Raw genomic sequence first — 19,622 nt, 5'->3', positions numbered from 1 at the left:
TTGTGTTTTATGTGTTTTACTGACGTCACCTTCCAGCAAGTTTTGGTTTTGCAAATTTAATTGTTTGTTTTACCTTTCACTGAAGCCAGCAAGTGCAAAGTTGCCTTGTGTATGTTTAAAACTGGAACAAGGTTTCAGCAATCACACGGTTTGTTGTTTCAAATCTGAATGGACAGCAGGAACATCCAGTGGGCTTCATTTGCTCACAGTTCATACACACAAATCTACTCTCATAACCCTGCATGCACAATTTTCATGAAAATCTTTGGACGTGTCAGTATTTTCTCACTTGAATTTGGTCTCACTGTGTAAACAAATCTAGAACTTTGTTATAGTGTTAGAAAATGATGCAGTTTGGCCTAGGCTCATTAAAATGCCTTACAGTCTAAAATCAGTTATAAAATAAATTATTTGAAACTTTTTCTGTCTTTTCTGAATAGCCATCATGGGCTGATTGATCATATAAACCCTGTCCTCCACTCATTGTTTTGCTTTTGTCTGATCTTTTCACAATTTGTACAGCTATTTAGTGTAAGCGGAACTGTGCGTTTTTGTAAAATACACAGTTCCCTATTATAAATTTAGGAGGCAAACTCATTTGGAAACTGCATCTGTGACACTGTTCTCTCTTAGTTCTGTTCAGTAAGAGTGAAGGAGTATTCCTGACCAAAGGCAAACTCATTTGGAATTTCTTGTTTTAAAAAGTCTAATAACCCTGAACTATTTGGTGTTCTCCATGTAGGTCTGCAGCTTACAATCTGTTGTGTGCGTTGACCTGCACCTTCAACTTAAAGATTGAGGGCCAGCTGTTGGAGACATCGGGCCTGTGCATTCCAGCCAACAACACCCTCTTCATAGTGTCCATCAGCAAAACCCTGGCTGCCAATGAGCCCCATCTGACTCTGGAGTTTCTGGAGGAGTGCATCTCAGGCTTCAGCAAGTCCAGTAAGCCTAATTGATATGTGCTGCCACAGGCATACATGCATGTGCACATAGAGATTTTACTAAGCAGCTGCCTACTTCAGATCAACATTACAGCGTTGTCAGCACACATGTTACCTGATCACAATGGTCTGTTTTATGTGATGTCAACACTGACGGCATTATTACATCCTTGAGCTTGTTAGCCAGTGTTAGCTTATGGGCTGCTCACCTAGGAGCAGCTAACATCAGCCTGCTACAACAGCCTACTGTCAAAATATTGTGGTAGCTACTAGTTAAGGGTCAAGGCATTATCATTAGCTTTGTTTTCCCCTAAACTTGCCATTATTTCTAAGCAAATGTGTGTGAAAGAGATGCATGTTGCATGTTTACCCACTTGCTAATGTTACCATCTAAGCTCAAGGGTACCAATAATGTGTTCAGGGATGATATCACATAAAACAGAGACAATTCTGATTGGGTAGCACATGAGCTGAATTCATCACAATGTTAACTTTATCTAAAGATAGGCGCTACTTGACACAATCTCAATGTACATATGCACGCGTCCTCTCACAAAAGAACACACACATTTTGTCACCCATCACCATCACTGTGGTTATGTTCAAACAGCAGCTAAAAGTCACCCAGTTGTGATTTTTTTCCCCTAAGATCTGATCTTTTTTCCTTGACTGTTAGACTCAGGTGTGAACAAATATCTGCTGTGAGCCCACATGTTCACATTTACAACAAGCATACATGCTAACAAAAACGTCATGAACACAATAGTCTGTCATCATAGTGAATGAAATAGTGGTGCAGGCATTCATTTCTGGAATAGCTTGCTGTGGTAACAGTGGCATGGTGGTGGTTCGTCAGCTGTTAAGGCTGAGAGCAGGAAGGCATAAAAGGGCTTTGATTGAAGCATCTTCACATATAACTATTAAATTTGCAACTCCCTGTCATTGTTGCTGCGAGCCTCCATATTTTGTTTTGTCCACCACTGCTGACAGTGAATGAATTATGATATCTCTGACAAAAATATGAGCATGCTCCGTGGGAAAAAAACCAAACACATGAAATCTGATGTGAGCATTCACACTGCTGTCAAATCATCAGGAATCACATATGACTTAGAGCCACAAATAAAAGTAGCCCAAATCAGAATTAAAAATTCCAGATTCAGTGTGTTTTTTTTTTTTTGCTGTTCATACTCTCATATAAAAGTAATTTGAGGAATAAACAGATCTACGCCTCTTTTTACTGGCTGATTCAACGAACACTCCTCTCGCAATACTCCTCTGTCCTTCACGGGTACTTTCACAATCTCTTCCTGTTACAGTATGTTTTAACAGCCACGACTCGCACTACTAGTTTCCGATTCAGTACTTTTCAAATTTGTGGGGGGAGCGGCTACACAGAAAAAGTTCAGGAAAGCTGAACTTTCGGGCGAGATGGGAAGAGCCATTCCTATTCAAATGTTGCTGTTTTTATCTTCCCAGCAGAAACAACGCAGCACACCGACATTTGGTTCCTATTTCCAACACATTAACAGTGGATGATAACGAGCTAACAACAGTATCTCCATATTTTATATTGTCAACCTGCATGATTACAGGGACAAAAAAAAAAAGATACATGGACAGCGGTGGCAACAGCTGTCTGTTTCCCTGGTGAGCTCAAGTCAATTAATTTTTATTAATTGGTAATGCCAGCTGGAACCTCTACCATCCAGCCACAGATCCCACACCAGCCGGTGATATTCACCATACTGCTGGCGACTCAAAATGCAAAATGCTGTGAACCCACACACGGGACCATTTGCGTTGCCGTTTCCAGCGCAAGGAAATGGCCGCAACTGTTAAAAGCTTTCTCTGTTTGCGGTTCTTGGTTGAAGAGAACAGTACGGCTGCCAACTAATGATTCTCGCTCCAAAATGTATTCAGAGTGGTAAAATGTAATTGGACATAAAAAATTTTTGTAAGAACATCCGAACAGCTTCAGGGAGGCTATTTCAAGCGTGACAACACACGAGGGCGAACGCCCACTCAGCAGTTCCATGGCCCAGGATCACATGCAGTTAAACACACACTTAGAGACACACCTTACTTTCATCGAGTAACCGCTCACACATCTCCCTGTCTCACAACCACAAACAACACCAAGCCGTGGCCAATTGATATAAAAGCCATTAGTTGTTTTTGTTTTTGTCTTTTTTTTTTTTAAATAGGGGGTGGGGGTTGGTTGCATTTGATTGCCTCATCCATCAGTGTGCATTGAGCTGTGGCTGCAGTCTGGCTTGCAGTCTCTCTCTGCCGTGCTGTTCAGCCCGTAAACTGCAGCAGCTACATTCATCACTGCAGCAAGGACAGAGCAGCAGATGTTATCTAGCTCTCTGTCCTTCTACCTGCATCTGGGCACGTGTTCATTTTTCACTATGATCACCAACACACACTTTTATATTTGAGCGCTCTATGTTCATATTGTGTCGTTATGTATGCTGCTCGAAGAAGCATAAAGTTGTGGTCACACTTTTCTGCTTTATCGAATACCGTTTTTTCTGCTACTGGTCACAGAATTTTGGAATATTATGGATTTTTGAGCTAGCTCTATAGCTTTTATAGCTAGTTGCTATAGAAGTAATCTCGCTCTGTGTTATCAACACAAAATTTGGTCCAGGCAGCACATTTTCGACAAAAATATAAGTGACACACTATCAGAAATCCCACTATCGAGATCAGACCTAAAATCTCTTGGTCATACTAATTGTGTGTGCAAATCTTTTTCTTTGCAGGTATTGAGTTGAAGCACCTCTGTCTGGAGTACATGACACCTTGGCTGCTCAACTTGGTTCGCTTCTGTAAGCACAACGATGATGCCAAGCGGCAGCGAGTCACCGCCATCTTGGACAAGCTCATCACCATGACGATCAATGAGAAGCAGATGTACCCCTCCATCCAGGCCAAGATCTGGGGGAGCCTGGGACAGGTTGGTCTTCACTGACATGCTCTCCACATATTAACTCTATTCCTGTAACTAGTATCAGCACTGGCCAGCAGAGCCTCCGAGGATCTAATAAGAAACTAACCTAACTATGGCCTTGAAATGTCAAGCTTCTGCTTCACATTATGATTTATTGAGGAACATTTTATAATCACTGAATGAAGTGATAAGGAGATGATTGTTAGGAGGTAGATGTCAGCTTCTTCAATGCCAGCCGTTTCTATGTTGTTAATTGCATGCCCTTCATGGAATACTGTAGTACAGTGTTCATTAACTTAATGAAAATTAAAATTAACTAAATGCCACATGCATGTAAAGACGAAGAAAAGTGGAGAAGTATAATGAATGAACGCACACAATCATTATGTTGGAAGCATTTCCTATTTTTTCCCTGTTTTGTGTTTGAAACTAGTCATACATCTTCAGAAAACACAATTATGTTTAGTTTTTGGGCACTGGGGTAGTTCTATGGGGTCATAATTTTGCACAGTGGTCAAATTAGAGTGTCTAACTACTGGCTGGATCACAGATACCCATCCATCCATCCATCCATCCATCCATCTTCTCTGCTGTGTCTTGGCCTTTTCATGACAGTAATTGATGATTTAAGTACAACTGTCTAATTTACTGACAAACAAGTCTAGAGTGTGCAGTGGTTGATTAAAGACCACAGATATCCTGTTAAGGCCTGTAAGCGTCAACATGTGTGTGTTTGACCCTTTGACCTTTATCTTTCCCTCTCTGCCATTAGATAACGGACCTGTTGGATGTGGTGTTGGACAGCTTTATTAAGACCAGCGCCACAGGGGGGCTTGGCTCCATCAAGGCTGAGGTCATGGCTGATACTGCAGTAGCACTGGCTTCAGGGAATGTCAAGCTGGTCTCCAGCAAGGTGAGACTTAACATCCTGAATACATGCTAGCACAGGGTTGAATGTAAGCTAAACAGGGACTCCAGAATTACCTCAATTCAGCAAGAACGGTGTTATCGACAAGGTTTTGGCATTAAAGGTCTTTACTGTATGTTCATTCAGTGTGAAGCCATACAAAAAATCCTCGAAGACCATCGTATCTTACTCATTTTGCAAAACAAGTTAGCCTTAACCACTCGATCAGTCAGTCTTTCTCTTTTTTTTTTTTAAACACGTTTTGTTTTCTTTTACATTTTTGCCCACTTAGCAGTTCCTGATGTCTCTGCATTTGTTTGCCAATACTTATAAAATGGCAGAAACTGCATCTCTTAGATAAATTCAACAAGCAACATACCAGTGCCATCATTCTCAGTCAGCTGGCATTATAGTCATTAACCTCTCTCACTTCTGTTCTCTTAGAAAAACATTAAGTATAAATACATTTAAGTTATAGTTTGCATAACATTAGAAAGGTAGCAGCATTGATTACATGTTACTAATGATGCTGTTAAGTGACGATGAGACACATATTTAGGATTAATAAAGAAATACATTTTTAGTTCAACTTTAGTTCAGAAAATTTGGTATTACTGTAAAGACCTGGCTGCAAATGAAATTATGAAATACTTACTAATTCAGGAAATGTGTCCAAATCTGTGAATTTGCCCCCTTTTTCTGACTTAAAGTATCCAAAGTGACAAACTCATCCACTCACTATCCATCATCTATCTGTGTGCTCTTTATCCCAAGTCACCCTCCTACTGAGATAAACAAACACAGCACACACAGCCAGACACACAATAGAAAAGCAAGGCCCTGGCTCCTATTATGGTAGACACTGGCGTTGCAGTGAATAGTGGCCATTGTGAAGATGTTGTGCCAAAGAAAACCAGAACAGCGAAACTGTTTGACTGAAAGCGCCGATCCCCTCACCGATTTTGTGTAGTTTTTCCCCAAGTGTCCCAACGGTTTTAAGAATATTAAATTTATAACTGTGGCTGGTGGTGTGTGACAATATATCAGTCTTTATGTTAGTCCATAGGGTGGACTCTGTGTGGTTGGCATGTGCCAGCCACAACTGATGTCATGGTAGGCAAGCCTATTGAGGACAATGGACCCTTGTCTCCTGCTGTCTCCTCTGTGTCACCCAAGGATTGAACCTCTTGGCCTTAAAAAGCACTGCTACAAACCACTGCTGAAAGTGTCTTCATTATGGATTGATTGATTATAGACCCTTTTTGTCCGGCCTTAAAGAAAAACCGCCACCCTAAAACACTTTAAAGGAGTAGTTCACCCATTTTGAAAGATGTAATATTACTTCAGTTATCCCATAGCTGTCAAATTGCAATGTCATCTGGAACTGGCTGGAAGGCCAAACCCTAACCCTAACCCAAAGGCAGAGGGTTAGTTACCAACAGTTAGCATTAGGAGCATCCAACCTGAAGCGTACCTCAGGCGATGCACCAAGGGTATACATATATATAGCTGACTGGCCAAATATAGCCAGCATGAGGTCGAGTCACATTAAGATGTTTTCCAAACAACCAATGGAGTTTGATAGTAGCAAATATTTCGGTTACTTAAAGTATCAGCAGGTAGTTTTAGGTTTTGATGTTCAAACGAACACCTTTAAGTGCAGATGTAAACAGCATCTCTAAAGTATGTATTAACAGCATGCAGGATTTTGTGGCTTGTGGCTTTTGACCCTGGAGTTTCACAGTTTGATTGGTCCTCCTTCACTTTGTGGCAGGTTATCGGTCGGATGTGTAAGATCATCGACAAGACTTGCCTGTCGCCGACGCCCACTCTGGAACAGCACCTGATGTGGGACGACATTGCCATCTTGGCACGCTACATGCTAATGCTGTCCTTCAACAACTCCCTGGATGTTGCAGCCCACCTGCCTTACCTGTTCCATGTGGTGACCCTGCTGGTGGCCACGGGGCCGCTGTCCCTCAGGGCCTCCACCCACGGTTTGGTCATCAACATCATCCACTCTCTCTGTACCTGCTCCCAGCTCAACTTCAGCGGTGAGCAGGCCTGCCAGCACTGGAGCTGATTGATATGTATCTGCATATTGGTAAACCTGATGACCTCACAGGGCAGTATAATAGTGTCCATGGCAGAACTGGCTGATCACAGTGCAAGCTTAAACCTTTGAAATTTATCATCATTATTCATTTTTAAAGTTTTATTTCACCCTCTGAACAAAATTCACTTTATTTCTTTGTATTTTTAATTTAGTCATTGTTTGTTTTTTTTTTTTCATCTGTCATTTCATGGTAGTTATCTTGTAATTTCACTTTTTTATGTATAATTTCTTGGATTTTTTGGGGGGAGGGTTAATATATTTTTTCAATTTTGGATTTTTTTTTTCTTCATTTTTATTTTTTCAAAGGGTTTGAGCTTAGTGCAGTAAAGCAAGAGTTAGCATTTGAAGACTGAACAAGACAAGGCTTGATTTAATTTATAAAAGTTGAGCAGAACTAGAGTGGAATCTTTCTCTGGATCCACCTACAAACAGCAGAGCAGCATTTTAAGTCTGGTTTAACCAGTTTGCTTCTTTAAGGTTGATGCTAGTCAATTGAGTATTGCTATATTTGACCAACAATGTAAAAATAAAAAATGATTTGATGGTATTTATTCCTGCATCAACTAGTCAAGTTCTTAATTGTCACTTCATAGTGCACACCACGCATACATGGCAGAGAAATATCATTCTTCGCTGCAACAAACAAGACACCATGAAAGAAAATACTCATAAAAAGATTATTAAAAAAATGCAACCTCTTTGTTGTTGGGAGCAGCGAGGGGCTGAAGTGGAAAGCAGAGAAATTTTAGATAGTTCAAATCAGGAAATAACAGGGCTGATGGTAAGAAGACCCACAGTGATAACTCACACTGTAATGTGTCATTTTACTGTAAAAAAAAAAAATTCTTTTAATATTGTTTAATGCAGTTTTAACATGTTTTTCATGCTTGTATCTCAGAATAAATCCTTTGTTTGTTTGTTTTTATGTTAATGATTCCAGAGGAGACCAAGCAAGTCCTGCGGCTGAGCCTGACCGAGTTCTCCCTGCCCAAGTTCTACCTGTTGTTCGGCATCAGCAAGGTCAAGTCGGCGGCTGTCATTGCCTTCCGCTCCAGCTACAGGGACCGCTCCTTCTCCCCAGGGTCCTACGAGAGGGAGACGTTCGCCTTGTCCTCCCTGGAGACTGTCACCGAGGCCCTGCTGGAGATCATGGAGGTGATTCACACACAACAGAAAATCAACAGTCACATGCTCAGTATGTTAGAGATAGTCATGTTTAAGTCACTCGTCATCAGTATACACTAGTCCTATAATCTAAAATCATTGCCTGTTGGGTTTACCATCTGCTCAGGATTTCTGTCAGGTGTATCCTTCAGCTGATAAAACATATCAGCTGAAGGATAGGTATATACAAGGACACACATACCGAAAAACTGAATCATTGTATCTTGATGGCTTCAAATGACTTGGAACACGTGTTCGCTAACAAGTATTTAACCAGTAAAGGGATAGTTCACCCAGGCCATTATGTAGGACAGTAGTGGTGCTATCCTCCTGTCATTGTTATTGAGTGCTGGATACTGGCTGGATGCCCCATATTCTCATTGGACACACATGTACATATGTTTACCAGGGAGTCACTAGTGGCTCACATAAAAGCTTTTGCTCGTTTCCAATGTTTTTCTTTGTGCTGGCTCCTCTCCAGGCTTGTATGAGGGACATCCCTGCCTGCAAGTGGCTAGACCAATGGACAGAGCTCGCACAGAAGTATGTACCTCTTCTGTTTGGTTTTAGTCTAAGTGCATATTTGTGGAGTGTGAATCCCTTATCCGTGTGTGTGTGTGTGTCTGTCCAGGTTTGCGTTCCAGTACAACCCGTCTCTACAGCCCAGGGCATTGGTGGTGTTTGGCTGCATAAGTAAGAGGGTGAGCCACGGCCAGATAAAGCAGATCATCCGCATCCTCAGCAAGGCCAGCCCACTGCTCAGCATAGACCGGGTGAGGACGCACATCCATCTGCACTCTGGTGTTTTTGCACTCTCTCCACAGTCATAAATAGGGTTAATAAATACACTGAACATGTGAACAGCAGAACTGTCTGGGAGGTTATTTTTATTGTGGCTGTCTATGAGCCTTTTCTGCAGTGCACAAGAAAATCCTCTGGTTTCATTCATATAATTTTAGTATTTTGAATGCAATACATGCAGTTGGTCCATTTTGTGACTGATGACCAAACGCTCCCTTATATGTGAGCGTGCACCGAGCTCAGAGAAGAAAGCCAGGCTTCACAAAGCCAGTTGATAACCACCGTCGTGACACCAGTTATCTCTCATTGGGGCTTTAGGTTTTGTCGAGCCAGCTCATATGAAGAAATCCTGGCTCAGCTTGCTTCGTCGTACAGTTCTCTGATCAGGTTGCTGCACATAAGTTGTTTTCAAAGGATCACTGAGTAAACCGTGACTTCTACCTGCTTCTCTCAGTGACCAGTAGAGTCTCTGGTATAGCTTACGGTGGCTGCTAGTTGACAAAACAGAGATTAAGAATCTGGCTAATTAGAGCAAAGATGCAGCAAAAGCGGTGAGTGAGGAGGTGCTCAGTTTGGTAATAATATTACTGCTGTGGCCTTTGCTATTTTTGCACAGCAACAGAGTTTGTTAGCCGTCATCACTGCAACATGTAGCAGTGGTGGTTGCTCACTCGTAGCACAGTCTGCAATGGCTGAGCAGATACAAATGCCATTAGCCAGGGGGAGCTTTTGTTCTAAAACTGAGCACATGGAGGTAATTGTTGAGTCACTTGGATTGATTGGCACCCCTATGAATCCAGTGCAAATATAAGAGTGTAATTTGGGGACTGTAAAAATCTTATTCAGTGCCCCTGTACCTACATGGCCACAGTGATAAAACCTTTTTTAACAGAGACACACTGATAGTATCTGTAGTGCTTCTTGTTAGACCTTTTGAACTCAGTTTGCAGTTGAAAAGTCTTTTTTTTTTCCACTTTATCCCAGAGGTTTTCTGCTCAAGCCATTTCAGTGTTAGTGTGTGTTAAGAATTTGCTTTTTTTTTTTTTTTTTCAAATGTTGCCTGTAAATATGAACGTGCTTTTTTTTTTTAAATGGTCACATGTGCATTTAGCCTACCAGCATAATAAATGTTCTATACAACTGTTTCTTGTGAAAAATTGGTACCACTGCAGCTCTGCTTTTTATTTTGTAGCGATAAAGCATTAGCCTTCGCGTTTTTTGAACTGCGGGTCAATGCAGACGCACTTGAAATAATGCTTTTACCAGCAAGTCGTGTCATGTAATGATTTCCCATGTTTGCTTGCCTCTTCTCCTCTTCCTCCTCCTCTTTCCTGCTCCTGTTTCTTCTTCCGTTTCCACATCCCTCCACAGGGTCTGGAGAGCTGTCTAAAGGGGCCAGATAATTACAACAGCCAAGTGTTAATAGAAGCCACCGTCATCGCTTTGACCAAGCTGCAGCCTCTACTCAGCAAGGTATCCATTTGCTGTAGATCAACTCGTACCATCATGGAAATGCTAATGCTGTGTGCTACCGTGTGTTGTAGAGTGCTGTACTTGGTAAGGCTATTAAAAATACCTCTAGATGCCTTACATTTGATCCTAGATACTATAGTTTCACAGATGCTGGCAATGTGTTTTTCAAGTTTTTAATGCTTGATGGATGTACAGTATTTATGGATCATAACAACTGCTGATAATCAGATTCAGATGGTGTACACAAAAAATGTATCTGATGTTACACAAAAAAATTATTTGGGTTATGTAGTGTTTTTCAGTTCACCACAGAATTCCTCTTGAAAACAGGATTAACCTTCAACTTTATAGGAACCAGTTTTGGTTTCGCCTCTTCACATGTTCCTTTTTTTTTTTTTTTGGCACATTGTCTGTCAAATAGCATATTTATTTGATGTTATAAAACTGGCTCTCAAGGAGGCTCTATTTAGGTGCCTTCAGATGCGCACTGCTAGTCAAAAGAAGTGTATTCATATCAGTTGCCCTTTGGTAGAAAGTGATCTGCCATTTACAGTTTCATTCCACATATTCAAGGAAAAAACCCACAAAGAATGTTAGTCAAGTAGCACTTCAACTTATTATCCGTCTTTCCGCGGTTGTGCCACTGTGAGCAAGGGCTATTTTCAGCCAGACGGTGTTAATGGCCCTCAGCCTTGAGCCGTGAGAACAAAAACCATTCGTGTTTCCACTGTCATGCCGTTCACCCCGCAGTCTCTTCCTGTCCATGCATGTGAGTGTCAAGTAGGAAGCGAGTGGTTAAAGTCTGAACACCTGGCACGACTAACTCCTGCAGAACTACGTACCATTTTTTCCCCTTTGGATGACACTTTGTGTGTTGTGTGCTTTAACTGCCTTGTACTGAGACCTCAGTTTTTTCAGTTTCTTCAGTGTTTTGGAGGACCTGTCCTGTTTTGTGTTGGATCCCCTCTGCTGCCAGCTCTCTCACTATATATCACATAACGTCCTCATTTCAGCAAACACCATCAATTTGTTGTTGGACATTATCCTCTGTCCTCATTTGACCAGGACTGCTGCTTGTTCTCCATTTTTCTTTTATGTTATTTTTCTGCTCCAAAAGCGAGCTGCTGCACTGACATCTGTACTTATCAGCTGCACCGTCTCCCCACCTATGACCCTTAACTCCACCTCAGACCTCGGTTAGCCCTGTCTGGCCCCATGGGGATTTTGGTGGGCCATCAGCACCTGGAAACTGGCCCTGACAGCCCCACTGAGGAGCCGTGACAATAGAAATGCAACTGGCCTTGGCACGCACTAGCAAGCCTGCGATTGGCACGACAGTAGAAAGCCGGCTAATACGTTTATTAAGAAAGAAAAAAAAGTTTGTAAAAAACCCACATATAGGTTGGTGGAGTGAGTGTAGCTAATGACTGTATCCCTGATTTGCACCCTAAACAAAACCCTGGTGTTTTCTTGCAGGACTCTCCCATGCACAAGGCTCTGTTCTGGGTGGCTGTGGCTGTGCTGCAGCTGGACGAGGTCAACCTGTACTCTGCTGGGACGGCACTGCTGGAGCAGAACCTGCACACACTGGACACACTGCGAGTCTTCAACGACAAGGTAGCACACACATGTGTGCAGGTCCTTAAAAAGTCTTAAAGTGAATTAAGTTCAGTTTTACAGATATCAAACGTTAACAGTCCTTAAATTGTGTTAAATTTGAATTTAAGAGTTTTAACTTCAACCTGGCATTTTTTTCTAATTTCATTTATCAAGCTGTCTTTTTTTCTAAATCAAGAATTTGCATTCCTGGTGATGTAAAACTAAATCTTCTGATCATAATGCTACCTTTATACTGACCTGCTGAACTTGCCTTTGGGAAACTGGTTATTGATGAAGTGATGACATTTGATATCCACTCCTCTGTAATAATAGTACCTAAGTGAAGACGCCATGTTTCTCATTTAAAGTTATTTACTGGAATCACACACGTCAATTTAGTTACAACTTCAAGTTTGAGTTTGGACAGACATGGATGTAAACTGCAGCTTGACTGGTGGCATACGTCCGTGAGGCAGTATTTCCAGTTCCTTTCTTGGCTAAGTCTTTTTTTTTGTTGTTGTTGTCCTTACAGAGTCCAGAGGAAGTGTTCATGGAGATCAGACGCCCTTTGGAGTGGCACTGTAAGCAGATGGATCACTTTGTAGGCCTCACCTTCAGTTCCAACTTCAACTTTGCACTGGTGGGCCACCTACTAAAAGGTAAAGGCAGCCACAGATGGAGACAGGTAGTAGTAATGTAATGATGATCAGCAGTCATATAAAAGTTGGCATTCTTTTGTGCTTCAGTAGGTGAATATTTACACACATATGCAGTTGATGGTCATTTCAAACATGAGGGAAATTTGAGAGTAGTAGCAGCTTAAGCAATGACTTTTCAAAGGTCGGCACATGTCATATATATATAGACTTACAGGTTTTAGTACTTTCGAAATTTGAATGTTAATAGATCTCAAAGCATCTTTTGTCTTTTGCATCACAAGTTTGCATGACAGCAACTTTTCTGACCAGCTTTTTGCAAAATTTTAACTGCAGTCTTACAAGAACTAATTTGTGGATAAAACAAAGCTCAGTGAAGAAAAGCTGTTTTCCCCTGGTCCTCAATCTGTCAGCAAGTCAACTGTGGTGTATCACAGTGTGTCCTTGTGGGCTGCTTACACAAACCCTGGCAGCACCACTCTCAGGACAAGTCTTATAATTGGTTGGTTTTGTCTGGGAGGATTCGTCTCTGTTACTCTACTTTAGCTGTTTGTTCAGTTAACTGCATAAAACTGCAGTCTCCCTCCAGCAGGTTAAACTCACACTTGTATTGGTGATGAAGAACGTGTCAAAGAACTAGCCTGGTCCTATGTAATATATCAGTTCTTGTCCCTGACTACAAGTCTACATTGTAAAGTCGATATTTTAAATTTTGTCTCTAGGATACAGACACCCATCACCGACCACAGTAGCAAGGACGGTGAGAATCCTTCACACACTGTTGTCTCTCATCAGCAAGCACCTGAAATGTGACAAGTTTGAAGTCAACACCCAAAGTGTGGCTTATCTGGCTGGTATGTCATAAGAGTTTCTTTTTTTTTTTTTTTTTTTTTTTTTTAAGGTGAAACTTGAATGATTCTTGTTCGGAAATGTGGTCATTGCAGCGGCATGCAAAAATAACATAGCACAAAAACGGAATAAAAATAAGCTGATGTAGTGCTGTGGTTTGGGCCCTGCCGTACGGTGGCTGACCGTCATATCTTGTTGTTCTGTCTAGCACTGCTCACTGTGTCTGAGGAGGTAAGAAGTCGCTGCAGCCTCAAACACAGGAAGTCACTGCTGCTCTCCGACCTCTCAATGGACACAGTACCCATGGACACCTACTCTGGTCACATCACAGACCCCAGCTGCCGGTGAGCTGACGACAGCACTGTCTGTCACATTTGGTCATTCCTGATTTTTCCACCACAAAATGACTCATTACAGAGATACTTAAAAATTGCAAACATTGGATAGCTGTTACACAACTTCTCACTAAATTATTAGACCAGTGTCACATCTCGTATCACACTATGTGACGTCATGGTGACACAATGCCTGTTGGAGCATCTCAAAGGACCAGACTAGTGATTTTGCATGTTTATATCTAGGAAATGTATATACTTAACATTTCTGCTAATCATATCCCAAAGCAAGCAGTCCTATTTTAGAACTCCGATATCATTTTTCCTATGTTTTTGTCCAACCATTGCCTTCCATTCATTCCACCACGATATGAAAATGAACTTTCATGAGACATTTCTTCACACCAGTATTCCATCACCATAATAAAGTCCTCCGCATTCATTTTCCTAAAAGCAGCAGCACTGTTGATGACTTGAGATTGGGGTGGTCCCTAGTCCCCAGGGAGACTTTTGCTGTACACATCCAGTTATCAGTTCCATGGTTTATGAATGTGACAACTTTGTTAACCACCAAAGCAGATTATTGTAAGGTGGGGTTTTGCAATCTGAGGAATGTTGACTTTATGTTGTGAAATCTTTGGTACCCTTACATGATTTGCAAATGGTTTGTTGCAGTGTAAAATGTCAGATGGTGTCTCTTGAAGATGATCAATTATGTGCCTACATTATATGAATGGGGCATAGTTTCAGTTTATTTAATGTTTAGTTTGATTGTGAAAAATGAAAACTTTTTACTGTGTTCCAGGTCAGTAGCCAACCACTTTCATTTTTACTCAGAGTCATGTTCTCATCTGACACATGGCAGTTTTTCTTGGTGTAATATGAAAGTAGAGGTCTTAATTGTGGTTTAGTGACGTTCCAAGGCAGTGCTTGGCTCTAGATATGAAATGGAGCGCTGGTTAAGTGTTAAGCTGCCTGAAGACACCCACCAGAGTAACCGTTGAGATGTCTTTCAACATCAGAATGGCCCAAAATACCTGTGTTGGTTTGTGTGGGAGGAAGCCGGCCTGTGACTATCGTCAGAGCAAAGTTTTTTTCCAGTTCACCAACCACCCCTGTCAGTTATTAGTCACAAATTGATCATAATCTGTTCGTTATGATGATACATTTTGTCAACCAAAACAAATTTGTGACCCATAACTTATTTGAATACTTCATTGAAATATGATACAGCTCAACTACATGCTGGTGTCTGGTGTGTATACTGTGCTTTTTTTGCAAGAGACAAAAATGTAGTTGTAGCACGGTTCATAGGCCGTATTGATAATAATAAATACTGCATTGGTCAGACCACAGCAGTGTAGAGTCAGTATACATTGTTCAGGTGTCATGAGGAGTATTTTGTTAGGGCCGTGTTTGCCAGTGTCTCCACTTGTCACTGCAGCGACTTTGAAACAGCTCTGCATATAGTTTATAAATGTCTGTCCCCACAAAATCTTGCCCTTTGACAAATCGAGGGCAAATAAATTGCACATTTTTCTCAAATGGACCTCTTTTCCCTCTAATGTCATATCTAAGAATTGTCAGAGTTATAGCATCTTTTTAAAGCTGCTGTGAGTAGGTTTTAAATGTTTAAATTTTGGTTGAATTTAGCAAAAGTAAACTTCATGCGGGTGAATATAAATGAGAAGGATAATAAATTCTTGTCTGTTTTCCCTCTAATATCCCAGGAATAGAAGCATAGCATGAGGATGTTGCCTGTTCCCAAACTGAAAAATTGGTGCACTGGTTGCAAATCAAAGGAACAGTTGTATCTATTTACAGATGTAGGAAGCACAGACTTCAAGGTAGTATACAGCCGATATAAGAAACAAATAAGTCTAACTGATAGTGATCAACTAAGTAATCTATGTGAAGCAAAAGAAAATCAGTCACATAAAATACCCTAACGTAGCATAAACAACTGAAAAATACCAGGTAGAACAAAACGTGGCTTATCACCCCCACAGGTTTACTCTCCTAATATACTAATCCTGTCTGTAGAATACCACATTTACAATGTTTTCAAGAGTGCAAAAGTTACTTGACTGTAAAAAAAAAAAAAAAACCACAGACAGTGGTTGGGTAACAGGAGTGCTTGGAAATAAGGAAGTGGGGCTGCTCTCTCAAGGCTTTGCTGCCACCACCAATACTTGAAAGTGGGTTCCTGCACACAATTGATGTCATCAGAGAGCCGATAGGCTGGACAGCAGGAACCGACCAGTTGGCAGTCACAACCTATTTACAGCTGTCACACACAAATACAAATGACCAGAGAAGAGAGGGTTGGAAAAAAAGGGAGAGTCCCAGGAAAAACGGGAGTATTGACAAGATAATGCATTTGTCGAAGTTGAAATCTTTAGCTGAGAGTTGAGTTGCAGTGTGAGACAGAAACATGAAGGGACTATGAACAGTTAACATGAACAGCATAAATATTTAAGGGACATACTAAAGTAAAAGCTTCCTTTGTAACCATAATAAGTTTGGCTGCTGTTTGTTGAAGTTTATGGAGAAGTAACAGATGGGATGTTCAGTCAGCCGTGCTTCCTGTTGCAGCTACGCCTTGCCTTTACCACAGACGCTCTTGTGCCCTTTTATCTTGAAGGGGCATGTAAAGTTTGGGTAGCAAATAATAGTGCACTACAAAACAGACTCTTAACAGACTCACAAGTAGTTTAACACAAATAAGACCAAACAAACTAAGCAGATCTGTAAGCCTGCATGCTCTCAGGCTGTAATGCCATTTGACTGCCCATTCCTGCTTTTAAGTAATAGTCCAAATCAAAGTTCATTTGAACTGCGGCAGCTTGAAAGATTGGCAGATTTAATTATTCCTGAGGTCATTAATCAGCTGTTATCGTTATGTTCAAATATATACCGTTAAACATGATGGTCTGACAAATCTGACTTTTCTGGTGTGATTGTTATGTTTCTGTATTGCTTAGCTAGTGTCTTTGATAAGCCAAACTCGATAATAACACCACCATCTCAGCGCCAGTCAGGCTAACAGCTAGATTAAGGTTGGTAATTTAAGGAGCAGGTTTGCTCTTCTCCGATGGAAATCTGGAAAATACAAACCCCTTCCACTCATAACTATTAATCGACACTCCGAAATACAAAATTTCACCATTTTCTCTTGAGTCAAAATAATAATAATCTCAGCTGTTAGTTGTTCTTTCACCTCCCTTTGATCCACACCATTGACTTTATATGCAGATGACACAGAGGTTTCTGCCTTGAAGTTACTGTTGACAAACATCATGATTCTGTCTGTAGCTTGAGTCATTTAGCCAGCCCATAGCTATGGTGCTGAGATTTTTTATGGAAAAAGGTTGAGAGCATGATCTCTACAGCATGTCTCTCTACAGCTTTGCTTCACCTGAGGTCACATGTTGCTTTACATATTGAGATTGTGTGAGACTGATACTATCCAATGATAACGATCACCTTTGGCGTTTCGGAAGTATGACACTGACCTCTTTTTTTTTTATTTGAGTTTTTAATTTGTTCTCTGACTGTCCTTTCCTCCCAGAACTTTGCGGGAGAATCAGCCATGGACATCGCCCCAGGTTTCAGAGCGCTACCTTTCAGCACATCCCTACCCTACGGTTGGCCAGGTCAGCCCACGAACCCGCAAGTCCATGAGCCTGGACATGGGCCAGCCCTCCCAGGCTACCACCAAGAAACTCCTAGGTGTGACCACCAGCCAGAGACAGGCTCCCTACATCCCTTACTTATTTATATATTGATCTGTTCTAGTAAAGGGGTTTCATGACTAAAAGAAATCATTTTATTGTTTGTCCTCCAGGCACCAGGAAGAGCTTTGACCATCTGATATCGGACTCCAAAGCGTCAAAGAGACCAGAGATGGAATCAGGCATGACCACCCCTCCAAAGATGAGGAGAGTGGCAGAAAACGACTACGAGATAGGTGACAGCAACTGAATAAGCTGATGGGTTGACTGAAAATGGCCTTGTCTAAATCAGTTTGACTGGACCTAAAAGAGGTTCAGTTAAACAGCTAAAATAGTCATGAACTTCCATCCACCATGATGTGATTCTGATTACAATAATGATTTGGTCAGCGCTATCATGCTTTTCTTTTATAAACACTAGGTTAGCTTTATATCAGGCGAGTATTGTCTTTCATTCACAATGGGATGTTGTTCAGTCGTTTCTTTATGTCTCCGATGTGAAGCAGTTTGCGTGATTGGATTTAATGAAATGTGTCCATCTCACCCTTGCAGAGACCCAAAGAATCGGAAACTCTCACCTTCGTAAGGTGTCTGTATCAGAGTCCAACGTACTGCTTGATGAGGAGGTGCTGACTGACCCCAAGATACAGGCCCTGCTGCTCACTGTGCTGGTAATCAACCTATTAACATATTGATTACAAATTTTAAGTACAAGCTTGAATGAATGGAATATGTTTGACCATAATATGAACTGCTGAGGGTTCATTTTCTGTCGGTGTGAATGGCTCGTGGTCATTGTCTAAGAGACTCTTGCTGTGGTTTTCCAGGCCACCCAGGTCAAATATACCACTGATGACTTTGACCAGCGGATCCTGTACGAGTACTTGGCTGAAGCTAGTGTTGTCTTCCCAAAGGTCTTTCCAGTGGTGTAAGTAACCAAGCTGCAGCTTCTCTCTTGGAATGATGGAGCCTCAAAAGAGACGTTTTAAGAGATTTTTCAGTCCAATTACAGATATTCAGGAGTCCAAGCATATAGACCTGGAACTCTATTCTTTTTGTTCAGATTACAGTATTTCTCTGGATGAAGTCCAAAGGATACCATGGATTTGCACCATGCATCCACTACTGCTTCCATCAAGTTTTTCTTGTGAACACTCGCACTCACTAGGCTACAGCACCTATCAGTATTCATTGACAGGGCAACAGTATTGCCTGAATACTATTTTGGCAGAAGCTCCTAAAGTCGTTTAGGGGATACTCTCTCGCAGAGTGACCCAGTATTCTAGTTTTTTTTTTTTTTCCTTCTTCCTCTGCCCAAAAGGTGTCTGGGCCCCATAAACCAACAATTAAAAGCAACGACAACCAAACTTTTAATGAAACATGACTTAACACATAATGGAAGGGATGTTCATGGAACATACCTACCAACATATTTTGAGTTCCACCGGTTTGGGATGCCAGTAATGTGAAAAATCTTATAAGTTTGGTATACTTGCTGTCAAAGTCAACTCAGAAAATTGGGTTATGATTGATTGAAATGGTTTATCATAAAGTTTTCATAGAAATTATATCTATCCATGTGTCTATCTATATATCTTTATGTAGATAGATAGATAGATAGATAGATGGACAAGTGAAATGTTTTGAATGGTTTCTGTGATAATAAATGGTACTGAGATTTTTTTTCTGAATTGAAATTTAAAAATGGTAAAATGTTTAATTTTCTACTACATAATTCAAATGTAAACAAAACTGCATGGTGCTTTAATAGTGCAGAAAGGTCTAAACCTGAGCCTGTCATGGCCAATTATCATGGCTGAATGAAACTACAACTGGCAAGATCAGCTTGATTAATGTTGAAAATGGTCTGTCCAATTAATGTCAAATTGTGTGATTATAGATAATACAATAGTACTTTCAGCAACAGTGCCTTTAAATCCCAGGGCCATTCACAGGGCCATTCACAGAAAAACAAATGCTACATTTAACACTTTTGTATTTTTGCATATCGTGCTTAATCATAGTTCATCTCCTTTCCTTCAGTCCATCCATGAGCAAGCAAGTGCAGATCTACTAAATCCCATT

At 41.0% G+C, this 19,622-nt stretch overlaps 1 protein-coding gene across 9 annotated transcripts in view; it reads left to right on the top strand.

Annotated features, from left to right (window-relative positions):
* The window catches only part of nf1a (neurofibromin 1a), a 107,735-nt gene that overhangs the window by 80,152 nt on the left and 7,961 nt on the right, over nt 1-19,622 (top strand). For all 9 annotated transcript variants that reach the window (XM_030066302.1, XM_030066297.1, XM_030066295.1 and 6 more), the window contains 16 exons: nt 743-945; nt 3,716-3,909; nt 4,676-4,816; nt 6,585-6,864; nt 7,867-8,081; nt 8,572-8,633; nt 8,722-8,863; nt 10,263-10,364; nt 11,841-11,981; nt 12,496-12,622; nt 13,342-13,473; nt 13,677-13,812; nt 17,375-17,535; nt 17,651-17,773; nt 18,090-18,208; nt 18,365-18,465. In XM_030066302.1, the coding sequence (XP_029922162.1) occupies nt 743-945; nt 3,716-3,909; nt 4,676-4,816; nt 6,585-6,864; nt 7,867-8,081; nt 8,572-8,633; nt 8,722-8,863; nt 10,263-10,364; nt 11,841-11,981; nt 12,496-12,622; nt 13,342-13,473; nt 13,677-13,812; nt 17,375-17,535; nt 17,651-17,773; nt 18,090-18,208; nt 18,365-18,465 (2,379 nt within the window). The remainder of the gene's footprint in view (nt 1-742; nt 946-3,715; nt 3,910-4,675; nt 4,817-6,584; nt 6,865-7,866; nt 8,082-8,571; nt 8,634-8,721; nt 8,864-10,262; nt 10,365-11,840; nt 11,982-12,495; nt 12,623-13,341; nt 13,474-13,676; nt 13,813-17,374; nt 17,536-17,650; nt 17,774-18,089; nt 18,209-18,364; nt 18,466-19,622) is intronic.

This window comes from Myripristis murdjan, chromosome 13 (assembly GCF_902150065.1).
Source record: "Myripristis murdjan chromosome 13, fMyrMur1.1, whole genome shotgun sequence".
In the NCBI taxonomy this organism is placed as follows: domain Eukaryota; kingdom Metazoa; phylum Chordata; class Actinopteri; order Holocentriformes; family Holocentridae; genus Myripristis; species Myripristis murdjan.
Note: the sequence above shows the minus strand (reverse complement) of the source record. Positions and strands in the feature narration are given on the sequence as shown.